This window comes from Morchella importuna (genome assembly GCF_003444635.1).
Source record: "Morchella importuna strain M04M26 chromosome Unknown Morimp01GS001, whole genome shotgun sequence".
Lineage (NCBI taxonomy): Eukaryota > Fungi > Ascomycota > Pezizomycetes > Pezizales > Morchellaceae > Morchella > Morchella importuna.
The window spans coordinates 1,521,998-1,539,169 of NW_025763398.1; the positions used below are offsets into that span (position 1 = coordinate 1,521,998).

The following is a 17,172-nucleotide window of genomic DNA, read 5'->3' on the forward strand; positions in this document are numbered from 1 at the left end:
ATCCGATGTAGACTATGGATCTTTCGCCACGTCTCAATTCATTATTGATACGGACGCGATACGCCCCTAAAACGCTAGTGACATTTCCATTTTGTTACTGTACCCATTTCCCGTTGTTAATGATAAGATAGGGTAAAGAGCCCCGCACTTTTTTTCTTTTTTAGAAGCTTGAGTGAGCAGGCAGAAAGAGGGCAGAAAGGAGGGGGGGGGGTGCTTACGAGTTGAATAATTGTTAAATTGGGTGCCTAGGCACTGGTATTGTATGTATGTAGCTCATGAGTTCAATTGAAGGGAGGGGTTTGCAGAATAATTGGTTTTGGTGCCAAACAACCCCCGGGCGCCGATGTAGGTACTCTTCTGGGTTCAAATTAACGACGTTTCTGAACACAGCTGGGTTTGCATATAGGCCAAGTCTTGCATAAGGCAGCTAGTTCAGACCTAGAGTAGAGTACATACATGTACATACCTACTCTACTCTACTCATATTTCTCTGACGTTTGTGGACGCGACTGATATTGCATGCCATACAAAAATACGCCAAGCTCATGATTTTGGGTGTATGCAATAATGGCCCAGTTCAAAAACGTCAGAGAAATACTAGTACAGTACCTACATGTAGGTAGATGTATGTACTCTAGAATAGGTACTAGATACATGTACTCTATGTACTCTATGTACTCGTATATTCATGACGTTTCCGAACACAACTGCTATTGCATACCATACAAAAAAGCGCCTTTTTGTATGTCATGCAATATTGGTCGTGTTCGGAAACGCTACAAAGCTACGAGTAGAGTAGAGTAGCTGCATGCACTGATCGCCTTCCACCTTTCTGTCCGACTCTCATGCATACTCTAGAGTAGGTACAGCGGGGTTGACCATATCTGGTTGGGTGCGTTGTGAAACGAGAGTTTGAATAATTCTGTAGATTACGCACCATATTGTACTACCTAAACTTGGAATATCTAGAACATCATCCTTGTTATAAATTTCAAGCAGAAAAATCACCAGAGAGTAATAGATGAGTTAGACACAAAAAGAAAGTAGAGAAGAGCAGAAAAAAGAAATCTGAAGTTGGTACCTCTCTTTTGGACTGCAGGGGCAAGCTTAAGCTCTTGTCGGAAACATGACCCATGAAGATTGGCGCTTATCATTACTTTATGTGAGCCATAGAGGTTCGGAAACAACCATTTTTTGTGGGTTAATCTCGAATCATTGGACCAAAGTGTTTGACGGGTTTGGATATATGTATTCAGTGAATTAATGAAAGAAATAAAGGGTGTATTTTTTGAGAAGGGAATTGTAGTTACATGTACCTACACCCGCAGGAAAAAGCGACGAAACAACGAGTGACCACCAATGCGGTTAAGCAACAACCATGACATTTGAAGGAGGCTATAAAAGGTGTTAAATGCACTTTAGAGGCCGTAGTATGTACGCCCTTTCTCATTTTGTAGTTCAAGCACTTCTCATTATTAAGTTTAATATTAAGTGCAAGCGTTGTTTCGTCACTTTTTTCCTGTGGGTGTACCTAGCTACTCGCGACCAGCAACAAGAACCCGAAAATGCACGCCCTAATCTGCAATTTCCATTAGAGTAGAAGTCAAAAATACACCAAAGACTTGCAGCTGCATATTCGGGTTCTTGTTGCTGGTCGCGAGTACATGTATGTACCTATGTAGGTAGGTACTAACCCAGCTGGTAACCTCCAGTTTATTTTTCGCTAACTGCGCTTTCGTTCATCATACGCGCATAACATAATATATCCAAGTACCGTGGTTTGAAGAAGCGTGGCCTCGCGAGGATAAACTTGTGCAGATACAGTATAATATTAATGTAGGTACCTAGGTCGGTATATCGCTAAATTGACTGTATGGGCAGGTACATTTATCTGCATATACATGTACTTTAGTGGGCTAGAGCAGTTGGAGAGGTGAATGAGAATATAAATACGGGAATTTCGGCCAGATTTTGAGTAGATTTTTTGGTGAAGCTATCTCGTGGCTAGGAGGTTGTAGGCCAAGTTCCAGCGAGGGGGTAGAGGTTGTAAGTAAGCTGTGCACTAGAGTACATGTATGTACCTACATTTAGGTACATACATGTACATAGATCTAGAGTATATGTACTCTAGAGTGGTATCGGGCGAAAGGTGGAGTGCAGGGCGCGCTGCACCCTTCTCGCTGTTAGTCTACGTAGCTCTCAAAGCAGGCGCCGATGAGGGGCATTTTGTAGGAGGAATCAGAGTATCATGCAATCAAGCTGGTATGTACCATGTAAAAGTAAGAGCGAACAATCAAAGCGTGAGAATAAGTGGAGCCAGCAGGTAGTACAGTAGATCAGATATGTATCCTGACTGGAAGAAAAATTGTAGGCGTTAGAGATAGATACCCTTTGAATAGTTCAGATCGATGAGTTTTGTCAGAGCATGGAGAGCTGTTTCTCCACGGTTGCTCATGTAATTTCCCCCCACCCGGATGGTCCCTTCCTCCTCTTCCTTGGTTCTACCCTTATTCTTGTCCTTGTCCTCGCTCCTCTTCTCCTCCTCTTCGGTTTATATTCACTCACTCATGGAGCTCTCTATAGCAAACTCCCATTCCACGTCAAAGTTACTGCCACAAGTGTTTCTCCATGCCCCTCGTCTACCACCATCATCGCAATCCTTCTCCTCCACTACCACCACAACCACCCGAGGTGGCCGGCGAATCTTCCCAAGTACAGTTGAAAATGCATTCCCATGATCCCAGCCCAACTGACTCGCCACCTACTTTCCCCTCCACAACGCCGTCATCTTTACCAGAAATCATCACGTCGTCACGAGTCACCGACAGGGCAGAACTGATTGAAAGAATTAAAGCTGGTCAAACTTCTACCTGGGTTCCCAATCGCTCGGTAATTCCTCTTTAGCCACCCACCCACCAACTTGCCTACCCCACAACTTCTGCTGCTTCTGCTGCTGCTTCCCTGTTGCTCCCACATGTTCCATATTGCTTATCCCATGCCGCTTCCTTCATCCGAACTTTGTCAACTCGCTAACTTAGTGCGACACAGCTATCTAACTACAACTACCACACAACACACTCACCAGAACAACATTTCATCGATGAACATCCTGACCGTCCACATTCTGCTCTTCATCAAGGAGTATTTGTAAATGAATCTCGAAATAGCCAGATTTATCCTCAATCTCCCATCCTTCAGCAAAGTTCCCCATTGAGCTTGGAGTTCAAATCTCTCTTCTCGACAAACCCATCGTCTGTGTCACCTAGAACTATTGCTTTTGGTGCGGACAATGTCTCCGAAATTCACCAAGCCCGAACCCGGCAGAGGGCCCCATCTTTCTCAAATTTTGTTTTGAAGGCACCGACATCACCACTAGTACACTCATCCAACCCCGATAATGACAATAATGAAAATAACCCTTTACAAACTTGGACAGAACCAATAGCTATCTCTACATCCAAATCAGAGAAACGTTTCCCTGTCCCGGCATCTCCACTTTCTTCACTTCAACTCTCGCCATCAGCGCCTCTTAATTCTCGACAGTCTTTTGGATCAGGGACTGGCAGTCGGCGTATTTCGGAAAATTGGCAAGAGCTCCCGTCTCCTTCAGTATCTTCTCGCCAAACTCGCCGCCTTTCCGGCTTTGCAAACTCTACATCGGATTTGCCTTTTGGATCATTCGTCGGCTCTTACGAAGAATCTATACTCAATGGCCGCATGTCCACCACCCCGTCTAAACCACTCAGTTTCGTCGCTCAAATTGGCGTTCTGGGAATTGGGAAATGCAAAGCTTCGCTTCGTTGCCCGGCCCATGTGACCTTACCTTTCCCCGCTTATTTTTACTCTGTGGGCGACTACGATAGTCCTTCTCCCTATGTGGGTCAAATTGATCTCGATACTGCCCTTAGTGCCGAGAAAAACAAGCCTTCGAAAGTTCCTCCTGGCGTTGGGGGCGCCTATCGCATTCCTCAGCGTGGGCAACTCCAAATTGTGATCAAGAACCCAAATAAGACGGCCGTAAAGCTTTTCTTGGTTCCATATGATCTCAAAGATATGGATGCAGGTACGAAAACATTCATCAGACAGAAAAGTTATTCAGCGGGCAACGCGTTGCTTTCGGATCTTCCCCAAAGTTCTACGGTTTCTATGAAAAGGGAAAAGGAAAAGGATGCATTGCGTTATTTAATCCACTTGCACATTGTTTGCCCTAGTCGAGGACGTTACTACCTTCACAAATCAATTAGGATTGTTTTTGCCAACAGAGTCCCTGATGGTAAGGAGAAATTGAGAAATGAGGTCTTATGGCCCGAACCGAAATTTAGTCCATGGAAGGCAGAAAACAGCACTTCCACACTTACTTCCTTGGCTAGCCACAGGAAAAGGAGGGCCAGTTATTCGGAAATGGTTGGGGTGAAAGGAATGCCCCCCTCAAAAGATGAAGAAAAGGCAATGCTGTTCACGCCTTCGGACATTGAGATGGACCATGGAAAAATGATGGATCTGGATTCGGTCAGCGATGTCAACGGTGATGCTGGCGAATTTGAGAAAATGAGCGTTAAAACCTCTTTAGTTAGGGGTGAACCACATGGGTTATTGGCTAGGAAGCTGAAGAGCTTGGGGGTTGAAGGAGGTATCATTGCTGATGGTCCTCTTGATAGGTCATGGCATGAGTAATAATTTTGCGCGCTTAAGGCCGTGAATATTACGTCTAGACTTTTACTTTGTCTAGCACGTTATCTTGTATATTTGTATCACTTCTTTCTTCATTTTATCAGTTGGGATGGAGTTATTGGGAATTATCATGTTTGGAGTTTCTTCTTTTGATATTCATGAAGCATAAGCATTTGGAAACTTTTTGTTTGGATGTCGATTCCTGTTTTTCCCAGAGAAGCAACGATGCATACTTTGAACCTTCAAGCCATATCTACTCTACATATATGTACTTTGTTTTCCTTGGTTTAGTCTGTAGCTTTTCCATTTCTGTAAAGCGTCTTTATTTATACCCTCTTATATTACATGCACTCCTCTCTCTTAGTATAATAAGGGAGTAAACTCTACTCATTCTTCACCCTAATCAAAGAAAATAGGTTTGAACAGTTAGTATATAAAGGGCCTTTAAGGAAATGCCACAAGGCTATCCAAGATAAGAGATAAGAGATAAGAGATAAGCTATTTCAGGGCATTGGTCCGGATGAAAAAGCTTGTTTTCGAGCCGCAGATGACGTATAATCTTAAATCGGACTTCAAGCTCCATTAGGATGGAATTTTGCTTTTCCTGACCCGATCACTTTTTTTTTCTGTTCCTGATACTAAGAGCAAAAGTACCGCCAGTCTCTTCTCGTTTTATCGAAGTAGAGTACAATTTGTATGGATAGTCAGGAGTGAGCCGAGTGTAAGGGTGATCCATCGCTTCCCTGGCCATCAGCTGAGTGCGTTTTGATTCATTTGTTGCCGCGAGCTTTTTTTTTTACCGCAGGGAATCGGAAAAAGAAAAAGAAAATTGAGGAGAAAAAATGAATTGTTGGTCCCAACAGCGCTACGTAGAGCAGGCCTTTCCTGGACATGCCAGATATGATCATATGAGGGAGGAGGCCGTTTAGGGCATATATGATTATTATTGATCCGGACTAACCCTACGAACATACGTGTATTGCCGGGAGAGAAAATTTAATGACCTGGACACGGCGGCTGGTGACATATTCTCGGCAAGCCATTCTCAAATTAAGTACCATGGTGAGAGAACTCTACTCGTTTACCACGGAAAGAACCAGAAAATGCAAGTGACGGAAACAGGGATAGTTTGTATGAGAGATCATACAAATAATCCTTGCTCTGAGCAACTGGTTCTTTTCGTAGGTTCAAGACGTAAGTACATACATGTATGTACAGCTTGCGGTAAGATTATTGTAGAAATATGGGAGGAGTTCTATTGGCTTGCCCAGCCACAGAAACCCTGTTTTTAGACCCCTGTTTCTACCTCTCGCTGTAGATCCTGTCTGATGGCGGTCAGGGATTTGAGGCCAATAAAAGAGTTAGGTTATGGACGCCAAGGACAAATTACTGCAAACAGAACCATCAGACAGGATCCGCCGTCAGTAGGTGAGCGACTGTACTCATTAGGCTCGTACCTACCGCAAAATCTGAGTTTGTTCGGACGGTTGCCAAGAGCGGTGTTGGCCGTAATCCTGCCGTAAAAGGCTCTGATCTCTTCCTTTAAGGGTGATATTTTTCAGCTCCTCTGCAAAGCTGTCCTCTTGGCAACCGTCCGAACGAACCCAGATTTTGCGGTACTACCCAGTCCTCCTACCGGGGGGTACTTATGCATGTATGTATGTACCGGGTGTTGAGGGTAAGTGATCAGAATCTGATAAGTGAATGTTACGGTGAATAGGTGTATTTGTCTTATCAGATTCTGATCACTTTTCGCTACACCCTAGTACATATGGTGCGCCCACTCTTAAAGGCAGCTGATAACTTTGCGACGAAAAATGGTAAAAAAAAAAGCGTCATAATAGAACTCTAGTTCCAGTGATGAAGTTTTAGTTCTATAATGACAGATTTTTAATATCTGTCTAGGTTGTAAAGTTATCAGAGGTTAAAATTGTGTATTTTTGTATGTAAAAAGCGCCAAGACTGAGCAAAGTACTCGCGACCAGCAACAAGAACCCGAAAATACACGTCCTAATCTACAATTTCCATTGGAGTAGAAGTCAAAAATACACCAAAGACTTGCAGCTGCATATTCGGGTTCTTGTTGCTGGTCGCGAGTACATACTTAGGGAAGTACATGTAGGTACATGCGCCTACATCTGTACTTTTGCAGTTGTTAGCTGTACCTTGGACCGGACATATCGCTACCAATTAAACGCGCCTCGCCAGATAAAGATGCATTGTAAACTCCTCCATGAAACACTTGGCGAACTAGGTATTTGTTGTAGATATATAGGTATATACAAGGTAAATTCGAATCCGTATTTTGTTTTTTATAATAGCGTCTATAGATTAGTTTATTTGGCGGAGAATCATGATCGTCTTTTGCTACTATAACGCAGCCTTTGGAAAGAATCATGTGGCTGGTTAACTTGTCAAATGGTCATTCCAGGCCATCCACGGTTGATTCAATATTTTATATACATGTATGTACCACTACATGTATTCTCCCCCCATATATGGCGTTAAGTGCGGTAAGAAAAAAAGACTCTGGCGATCTATCGAATCCGATACACGTCGGCCACGATACATACATGTATTTATATCTGCCCATTAGACGTCGACCCTGAAAGGTGCTTCCAGGGAAAGCCGGTAACACACTTGTAGACGAAGCCTGAATCACCGGGCAAGCGGCTGTGCTACCTGTACCATTTGTTTCTATCACCGGCATTCGGAATTATTTGGGCAATTCTCCCCGGTCTATACCACGGGATGTTGAAACTCGACAGGAAGTCCTAGCTTCGAGGGCAAAAGTTGCAGAATGTGACTCGTTTATTTCTCTGAAGCTTAAATAAGCCAATCTGTTGAATGTAATTGGACATGCTCAATGTAGGGGGCACATGGTGCCTCTGCGTTAAGAGTTCCGTGATTGCGGGAGAGTTTGGTGCCTCCCGGGTCCCTCGATATGCACACTTCATATCAAAGCCTATGTCCCATCGTTCAAATATGGTAAGGTAGAGTGCTTACATATCAAATAAAGACATAAATGCTCAAGATCAGCGCAATGCTATAGTTAGCTAATATTACACAAGACATATTTGTGATGTGGTTATACCAGTGCAAAACTGTACTGATGTACATGTAGTTTTACTACATGTTGCGTGTCCTCGCCGGTATAGTGAGCTGATAGTATTACATAATGAACCTTACTATGTGAGACCTTCTTTTAACGGAATATAGTAACTGCGTGTGTGTGTGTATTTGTATGTGTATATGATACTAAATACCCCCCTCTTTGGTGGTGCTGAAGGAGCTCCCAGGCAGGAGGCGTGCATGATCTCCCATCGCGTTCCCGGCGGCAGAAATATTCCAGAAACCATGCAGTGCAGAAATATATATTACGGACCCATGGTTGCTACTCGGGGATCACCTTGTACGCTATTGAAAATGAACACTTTTTGTATAGGTTGATTGATTGGTTGATTGGTTGGTTGATAATTTATTAAGTACAATACTTGTGTAGTAGAACGCATTATATAAAGTTAGGGACAGCATATGTAGGTTTTTTTTTAATTTTTATATATATCATGTAATTTTTAATTCTAGGTACAAAATTGTGCAGTCATGGACTAGAGTACATGTATGGCATAACAGCATATGTAGGTACATGCATGAATAATATATACTCTACTATGTACTCTATATGTAGAGTACATGTACTTAAGTAATTGAAGGACTATTGAGTTTTTCGAAGTACAGATAGCTTACAGTCACTGCATATACTCAGAACAAGGCCGGGCGACCTGTTTGGACGACGTGCGTAGATCTTTAAACCAATAATTAAAACTACCTAATGTAAGTTTAAGTTAACTCTCACACTTAAGCTAACGAGTGTAGATGCTCTTTCCACTTTCCGTTAGTAGGGACTTTTTGAATACATGCATATACAAAAACAGAGAGAGGAGAAAATATATGTAAAAGACAAAACTGAACGCCTATAAATACAAACTTTTGTCCTTTCTCTATACGAAATCTAATCCCTAATAAGCCTTCTAAACATCTTGCTGCCTTCTGAGCCCCATGTTACATATCGAGTACAGGGCGCAAATGTTTTCAACGTGACAGCCCAATAGTTGCGAAAAAACGCCTTAATGTTGCGGATCCGGTGAGGATAGTGGAAATTGCATCCAAATCCAAGTTGACACCACTCTTCCGCATATACCAGCCCAATCCGACAGCCGAAAGTCCAACAACGATGGTTAAGGCAAAGGCGGTTGTAGGCCCCTTGTGTTTTGCAAGTCTTTTAAATATCTCCTCTTTCTTCTTTGCCCATTCTAATTCTCTGCACTGTGCGTGAAATAACCCTTCAGCCTGTTCTAAAGTGTATGATTTCCCACTCGATGTAGGTGATATCCGAGATGTCTTGAGGACGCTTTTTGGTGATATTTTACTCCATGTTGATAGTGATTCAGGGGGATAAGTGTCGAGTAAAAGATTCGCACGGGAAATCAGTCCTTCCAAATCCAGTGGCTTAGGAAGTTTGGAAAGAATGGAATGGAGCATTTCAGGCTCGTCATCAGGGATCTCAAATAGTTCTTCTTTCCTGTGTAAAACAATCTGGTTTCAGTGAGCAAGAAGTGCAGTATATGCGTTTTTTTGTCCCTCTCGAAACAGTGAAGTGACACACCTCTGCAAAGAGATACACAGGGAAAACCGGGTCCATTGCCAATAGTACATCAAATAACCTTGCTATATCACTATACTCTTGGATATCATGAGCATAAAGGGTTAAAGTAGCAGCTAAAGCAAAGAACGGCTGTGTCCGGGAAATATGAGCACAAAGCTTTTTGTCTGCGGCATATAGGAGTGGGTACAGTAGGTGAAGATGATCCAAAGCGGGCGACATTGATGGAAGCATGAAATCTCTTATACGTAGCAGCGAGATATGCTCAACCGCCGGAACGGCCCTTCTGGGCCCAAGTACTAATAAAAAGACTTGACAAATGTCATGAAACCCCTATTTTGGCTCGTTTTAGGGATAAATAAACAGTTGTTCGCGAGAGATTTCGGGCTTACCTGGAAGTAGCAAAGCATTGGATGACGTCGCAGTACCTCCACAATTAAGTCTGAAAGCTCTTGCTTCCGGGCTTTTGACTCCCGCGGTGACATATCTATCCTTGATAATTCAGTTCCATTCAGCTAGGACCAGTCAGATGGAGATCAGATGAGGCTCCCGCTTACTGGTGGGATAGTAAATGAACGATCGGTTGACGTCCAGCTGCACTTGATTCTCATCCCCATGAGGAGGGAGGTCTTTCCACGATGACGAATTCGACTGATCCTCGAGATATCCATCTTTATCGCCGTGTTGAGACTGGGTTACTGCATCTGCATCGTCGTATCCTAGCAAGATGGGCCCTGTATGATTTATAGAGGATTAGCAACCCAGCTTCTTGGGCAAAGTAAAGCTGTCAGAGAAGTACATACATGCTTTTCTGCGAATTTTGTCATTGAGTAGACCGTCCTTGGATATTGCTAGTCTAGCAATAGCTTCACGATCCCCCACTAGGCAAGCCTCTTCAGCAGCACTTGCTTTCCCAAGGTCTCGTTCTGCCCCCGAGACAGGCCTAGAAACGTATTCTATCCCAGGGCTTTCAGCTTCTGCAAAATCACTACCATGATCCAGAGCCGGTATTTTTTCGTCGTTCATCACGAACGAGGCTTCAGTGGGATGTGGAAGCTGGAAGATTCGGGAATAAAGAGATGGATGGTGGCTGGAAACGAACAGACGCGCTACCTATTAGGTATGTAGGTACTGTGGGATGTATGTAGGGTCCAAGTCGAAAGGAGAGTCAAATGCAGTCAAAAATGCGACACATCAGATGTTTTTGAAAATTAACCGGCAAGGGAGAAAAGCAAGTCGCGTCGCGTGGCTCCAGACAAATAGTTGCTTCCCTGTTGGGTAAAAATCTGCCCTTTGAGGCAATTTAATGCCAAGTCAAACATTCAACGTCCCGACCCTTGAAGTTTTAACGTCTCTAAACATGAAATTTCCTATGTATTTACCCCTCCGCGGGGAACATTTTACCAATCTTTTTTCTTTTCTGATCCTTCCCAATCACGAACTTAGAAAGTGTGGAAGGACTATCAATGCCCGTTGTGAGATATGTACAACACTCGAGAATCTGATGTGCATTAAAGCAATGTTAAGTGGATAGCTTTGATACAGTATAGATTCCCCAGATGAAGATATATTAAGAGCTCCGATATTTTGTGAGAAAATCACCAGGAATACCCCTCCACCAAGGAACTGTTGCGTACGTGAGCGTCTTTTTATTGCCGTCATCGCCGCTATCTAGCCCTAGATTGCCTTGCGTAAAGGTATGTACTCTACAATACGCCGGGGCCTATATCATTGTTCCTAGAAAGTAAGATAAATAAATATGTGTGACATGTAGAACGATAAAGTGTTAAGGTCTCCCTCTTATAGTCTTCGAGTCTCACGAAGCACAGTCAGTAGCTTTCAGGGCTCCGGGCCTCTGCGACATCAATTTACACCACCGTCGCTCGTAACCGCTCCTATATATAATAGCTCTCCGCGCCCACTCAATTAGCAAGATAAAACTAAAGTAAAAAGAAACGGTTTACCCACGATACCGGCTACATCTGCCTGCGGGCTGCATCTACTACAGGCAAAAACGCCGCCTCCAGTGCGCGTAGGTTACCTTTACCGATCCAAGGACCACGGGCGCAGAGACACAGCAACTTGTGGGATCTTGCAGGGCAGTAGGTAAAGAAACGGCTGGTAGAGAATCAGGTCTGTAGGGAGAGACTTCTTGGTGCGTCATTTCACGAGTACATACGTCTTGCATCATAAAATACGGACACACTCCAAAGCAGGCGATCTTCGATCACCCACCATTTCGCCTCCTGCAGCTGTCAGCTTTTTCAGCGATACTCAAGCTCCAATATTTTGCTTTCCACCAAATAGGTAATCCAATCAACATCTGGCGTTGCGCTCAAGGCTTAATTGATATAAGACTCTTGACCCGCGGCTTTCAACGGCACAAAAGCGTCTTGGTGGAGCGGGAAAGTTTGGATGGAGAATTCGAACTCACACGTATGGGTAAACAGGCCGTGGACGAACCAGAACATCGCCCGTGAACAGCTCATGGCACATAATAACCTTCATGATTCCCCCTCATATCCGCCTGAGGAACCCCCGGTTTTTGGGTTAATGACTCGAACCCTGGTGCAATCACCGGTCATTCGCCAGATCATCCCGGCTCGCATCAGGAGTAAGGATTTGAACGATGTTGTATTCATTGGGGTTGGTTCTGCCCTTGCTGTTAAACATATGGCTTTAATGCTGCTAAGGCTTAGTGCTAAAACGGTAGAAATATATTGATTGTTGAGTAACTTCTAGGAATCATTTATAGAATTACACATTCTCACAGAAGATGGTAAACTCCGTCAGGTTGGATCAAAGACCGATTTTCAAGCCGACATTCGGCATGCCAGAGTTTTTGGCTCGCCGAGGAAACACTTTTATTCGGCTCAAGATGCAATCTTTAGGCAAGGGCTAGCAAGCCAGTTACAAGACGATACGGATATGCGAGGAGATGGGGAAGATGCTAGTAAACAGATGTTACCACCCCATATACTCGCTCTAACTCTAGATTCGGGTCATCTTGCTTTCATCTACGCAAAAGATTCTGAGGTACAGGGAGAAGTAGATTTCGTGGTTTCAACAAAGAGAATAGATTCAAAAGGAGTCCACCCAGCAACTTTGGGGAAATCCATAGCTATAGATCCCCGGTATGACAGAATATCCAACCACAAAGGTCATTAGGCTCATGAAGACTAATATCTGGATCAGGTCCAGGGCATTGGCAGTAGCTGCTTACCAGGATCATTTCCGGATTTATGCACTTCACTCCACAGAAGAACTAGAGCAGCAAGTACGCCAGGGGAAAACTCTAAACCCAATCAAAGAGGAAAAGAATTTCGAAGTCAAAGGCTTGATACTACATATGGAATTCCTTCATCCATCTCCTGATGACCAGGATCACGTGATTTTATTGTTATTTGTGATCGAGTCCGTCCTCTATCTCTAGATGTTCACTTTGAATTAAAAAATAAGCTAAACATTTATATAGTTCGAACCAAAAATCACGCTTACACTTATATGAGTGGTGGACCTCAAAAACGTTACGAACGGCAACTAAACATGGAAACCATGGATTCCGTATACCCAGTGGTACTTCTACTCCCACCAGTTCATTCCCATTTGGTAAATCTAACTTTGCTAGATATATCCATGCCTTTACATGTGATACCACTCGTTATCAGTTCCGCGTTTCTACTGGTCACAGAGTTTTCAACACATGTTGTGAAGGCCTCAGACATCATGTCAGGGAGCCCTTCATTCGCAAAGATTGCATTTCCGCCTGCCCCTCCGAATGGTCAGCGACGTAAGTCAATCACGGAAATGATAAACTTTCAAAAATTCTAATATGCTTATTAGGAGTTCTTGTAACTTCATGGGCCCGACCTTTAAGGACTCCAAATTATGCATATAACCACGATGATATGTATCTGGCTATGGAAGATGGGGATATCTTTTTTTTGGAAGTAGATACGGAGGGACCAAATCTAATACAGTTGGCCAACAAAGCATGCCATCTCGATTGCTCTATAGGGACGGCGTTCGCATCGTTGGATTTTGGGTTGACTAAAAATGATATGCTTGTTGCAGGCGGGGAGATGAGCAGTGGTGGGGTATACCTAGTAAGTTCAGTTATTAACTTATTTAAAGCCATTACATTTAATTCTACTCCCCTGCGACTGGGCTGAGACTCTTCGATCAGTTAAAGATAGGACCACATCCTGTGGAAACTGAACCAAAGCTTGAAGAATCCGTCGCCAATTGGTCGCCAGTTTTCGATTTTGATCTTGTGAAAATACCTGCCCAAGGACATCGTGGGAAGGCAGAAAGGGACCGTGTATTTGCTTGCACAGGTCGCGGAGACCATGGCGCAATCACTGAACTGCGATACGGGATTCAAGCAAGAATCCAAGGCTCGGCAGAATATCATTCTGGCGTTAGGCGGCTTTGGGTTCTTCCCGATTCTTCTGGTGCAGGCTATTTCCTGCTTTCTTCGTTGCCAGATAGGTCAAGCTTGTGTTTCCTAACACCATCTGGGGACTGGGAGGAGGCAAGCGAGTTTGGTCTTTTGGAGATGGACGAAACCACGCTGGCTGCGGGTGCTGTGGGAGCACTTTCTGTGCAAGTTACACCTCGTACAATCATCATTACTCAATTAAAAAAAGAGAACCTCACTCTTCATAGAGATGGTGGTGGGGATGTTGATGTTCCTATGGCAGATATTGGGATGGATATGGAAAGTCCTCTCACCATGAAGGATGAGTGTAATGTGGGAGAAATCATTGTAGCAGCAGCACTAAAGGACCAATTTTTAGTAGTTGCAATTCGAAAGGGTGTTGTAGTGGAGTTAATACTAGCTACTATACAAGTTGATGAGAATACGTAAGTCTCCATACACTTCTTGAAAATACGACAAAGGCTGATGGTAACGTAGCAGTGGGAAATTTCTTAATCCTGTTGGTTTACCTACCACCCTGTCTGAAGACCCAACCTTCATAACTATCTTAGAAATGTAAGTTATATCCGGACCCTCACAAAGTTGGTAAATACCTAATGATAACTGTTTATAGAAATCAACGCATGCTGGTAGTTGTTGGAACGCAGAAAGCTACAATTCAAATGTTCCTTTTTGATCTGTTGAACGGGTTAATACCATTGTTAGATAAACCAAGTACGAGTCCCTCTGAGGATTAATGAAGCATAACTAACATATCTAGTGTATGAGGGGAATACCGAAGGTCAACTGGCTTTGTTCACCTGCGAGTCTGTAGCACTCCTCGCCGCTAATAACTCCTCGACGTTACTGTGCGGGTTGAGAGGTGGCACTGTGCTTGCACTAAATGTGAAATGGGAAAGATGTATGACCTCATTTGCCTACTCAAAACACAACTATCTGATTGGAAATGAGATGGCTAATTTTTAAAGGCCTTACTCTCGAGAGAATCGAGGAGATAAAATTCGGGCCAACCCCAGTTCAGCTCCATCCTGATGTGCGACGGTATGACTCAGCCTTTGTTTTGGCAGGGCCTGAGCTCTTTCGGTTTGATTCTCCAAATGGGAAATTCAGAGCTTCACAGGTCGTATTTGAAGAGTCTGATGTTGAAGTGAGTGCCCTATACCTGTAGTATCTTAGGAAACTAACGAATCATATAGCCATCATTAGTCGCCTTTGCGCAAATCAACTCACTAGATTCAGAAAATATCGTGATTGGTATGACTAAGGACCAAATATTTTACGCTGACGTTGGGGAAAGTGAGAAGGTTTGTGTTCGTAGACTTCGCCTAAATGAGACACCCAGAAAGCTCTTGTTTTACAAGCCTCTTAACGTCCTTATTGTTGCCTGTTCGCGGACTGCATCCGATGATCCCCGAGTTGAGAGCGAGAGACATATCCCTGGAAGAAGAAGATCGTTCTGTTCTCTGAGATTCATAGATCCCAGAACGTCTGTGACTCCCCCCGTTTTGGTTTAAAGTCCCCAAAAAACCAACAGCTAACGAAGATGTAGTGGAGAGTCCAAAGCCGACCGAGATATCCGTGACAGTTCAAAAAAGGAGCTTATTTTTGGGAAAGCGAATGAGCAGATCTATTGCCTTGCAGGTTTGATAATTATCTTTTATCAATATATTTTCCTCTTGTTAATCACAATCTAGAATGGAACATTGAAATCGAAAATAAACCCTACCGTTACATCGTATTAGGAACAGATTATATCAACGTCACAACCGCAGACGCACACAGGGGCAGGGTCATTGTGCTTTCTGTTATCCTTGGATCTTCCGGAAACATCGAGGTTCGACGACGATTCCAGATACAATGCGATGAGCCCGTTTATTCTTTAGCACCCTATAGCACTAAGTAAATTACCACACATTCCTTCATCCCAATTACTCGGTATCTGACCTTTATCTTTTTCTAGTTCCCTAGTATATTGCTCAGGAGACATGATTTACATGAAGACTTTTAATGCAGTATCAAAGAAGTACGTTATCAGATATAGTCTTTTAAATATTGATGCTAATCAATTATAAAGGTTTGATGATGTCGCCAAGGCGAAAGTTCGATCGCCTGCTGTGCAAATATCGGTGACGGGATCGTTAATTCACCTATCTTGTAGCGCCGATTCAATGCTCATTTTCAGATTCGAATATGGAGAGTTCAAAGAGCTTGTCAGGTAATTAAATTTCCTTTTGAATCTTGTGGACATCATTCTAATTTTTAAGCGATGATACCGCTCGCAATGGGTTTCATCATTTCCAGCTTTTCAAAAATTTCTTCCTAGCTACTGATAAGCAGTATGGCATTGCCGGACTATGGCAACCCCCAAGTAAGTTGGTTTCTCCTAGAAGCGCAAATTCATTGCTGATACTCTTTCAGATCCTCGTAATGTGGAGAGTTTGGTGACAGTGGTAGAGGCGGAATTAACCAGTTCCATATCTCGGATAAGGAAGGGAAATGTGAGGCCACCATGGCAGCTCAATAAACCACGTCCTGGTGTTGTTTTTCCGGACCAAGATCTCATTGCTGCTGGCGTCAATGGCTCAATTTTCCAACTCACACTCTTAGAGGAAGGCCCTTTGCGACTATTGAAATATATCCAAGATCTTTATAGATCTAAAGTTGGTATGAGCCGGCGTAACCTATCAGCATTAGGAGACCATGATCCACAACTAGGTCAGGTAGATGGAGATATCTTGGTGACAATTTTAAAGCTCGGAAATGAATGGTTGAGAGATCTGGTAGTAAAGTCGGACAGAGGCGACCCTAATATGCCCAAATTAACGGAACTCGCTGGTAGAGTGCTGGATGGGTTTGGGAAAACAGAATTGATCGAAGAAGTTATGGGATACATGGATACTTTGGTGAACAGTGTCGTCTTGTAGAACTTAGACTGTGTTTTCTTTCTTTCCTTCTTTTACTAGGTCCTTCCAATGAACGTCTTTTGTTTGGTGGGTGTAAAATAGAAGTTGGGTTTCATTTGGGCGGCTGTGTTCTAAAAATTAAGTAGCAATTTTTACATACGTACGAAGTTATGTATCAGCCAATCCTGTCTGAGTAATCTGTAACTAGCCATAACTAATACTAGCATTATATACGCACAGAAAAGTCCTTCTAATACATGTATAGTACTAGGACAGAAGTTTTGGTAATATACCCTTTTTACAGCCAAAGTAGCCATGTTTAGCTACCCGAAGCAACCACCCAGCCTCATCCAAAAAATTTCAAAGTTTCAAGGACAGTTGAAAATTATCTCAAGGCAGAGCACAGAGAATTCTAGAATTTTAAGTCCATTCTTCAGGTGTGTGCGATCTAATTTTTAAAGTCATGATTTGAGTGTTTCTGATTTTGTATACAA

General features: G+C 43.2%; 3 protein-coding genes across 3 annotated transcripts; 2 read left to right on the plus strand and 1 right to left on the minus strand.

Moving 5' to 3' along the window:
- Positions 1-2,628: 2,628 nt before the first annotated feature.
- LAJ45_00361 (uncharacterized protein) lies at positions 2,629-4,674 on the plus strand (the record flags this gene model as incomplete). Its single annotated transcript, XM_046109962.1, has 4 exons — positions 2,629-2,889; positions 3,049-3,251; positions 3,311-3,375; positions 3,437-4,674. The coding sequence occupies 4 exons, from the start codon at positions 2,629-2,631 to the stop codon at positions 4,672-4,674; spliced, it is 1,767 nt and encodes a 588-aa protein (XP_045976655.1).
- A 4,089-nt stretch (positions 4,675-8,763) lies between these two features.
- On the minus strand, positions 8,764-10,360 carry LAJ45_00362 (uncharacterized protein; the record flags this gene model as incomplete). Its single annotated transcript, XM_046109963.1, has 7 exons — positions 8,764-9,267; positions 9,338-9,466; positions 9,525-9,575; positions 9,635-9,667; positions 9,727-9,821; positions 9,892-10,068; positions 10,138-10,360. The coding sequence occupies 7 exons, from the start codon at positions 10,358-10,360 to the stop codon at positions 8,764-8,766; spliced, it is 1,212 nt and encodes a 403-aa protein (XP_045976656.1).
- A 1,389-nt stretch (positions 10,361-11,749) lies between these two features.
- On the plus strand, positions 11,750-16,699 carry LAJ45_00363 (uncharacterized protein; the record flags this gene model as incomplete). Its single annotated transcript, XM_046109964.1, has 20 exons — positions 11,750-11,980; positions 12,077-12,468; positions 12,530-12,748; positions 12,810-12,910; positions 12,963-13,124; positions 13,178-13,440; positions 13,521-14,200; positions 14,253-14,330; positions 14,389-14,489; positions 14,536-14,676; positions 14,744-14,922; positions 14,972-15,261; positions 15,325-15,416; positions 15,470-15,674; positions 15,736-15,742; positions 15,789-15,798; positions 15,850-15,874; positions 15,934-15,990; positions 16,040-16,143; positions 16,194-16,699. 20 exons carry the CDS (start codon positions 11,750-11,752, stop codon positions 16,697-16,699), a joined length of 3,843 nt encoding a protein of 1,280 aa, XP_045976657.1.
- Positions 16,700-17,172: the final 473 nt, after the last annotated feature.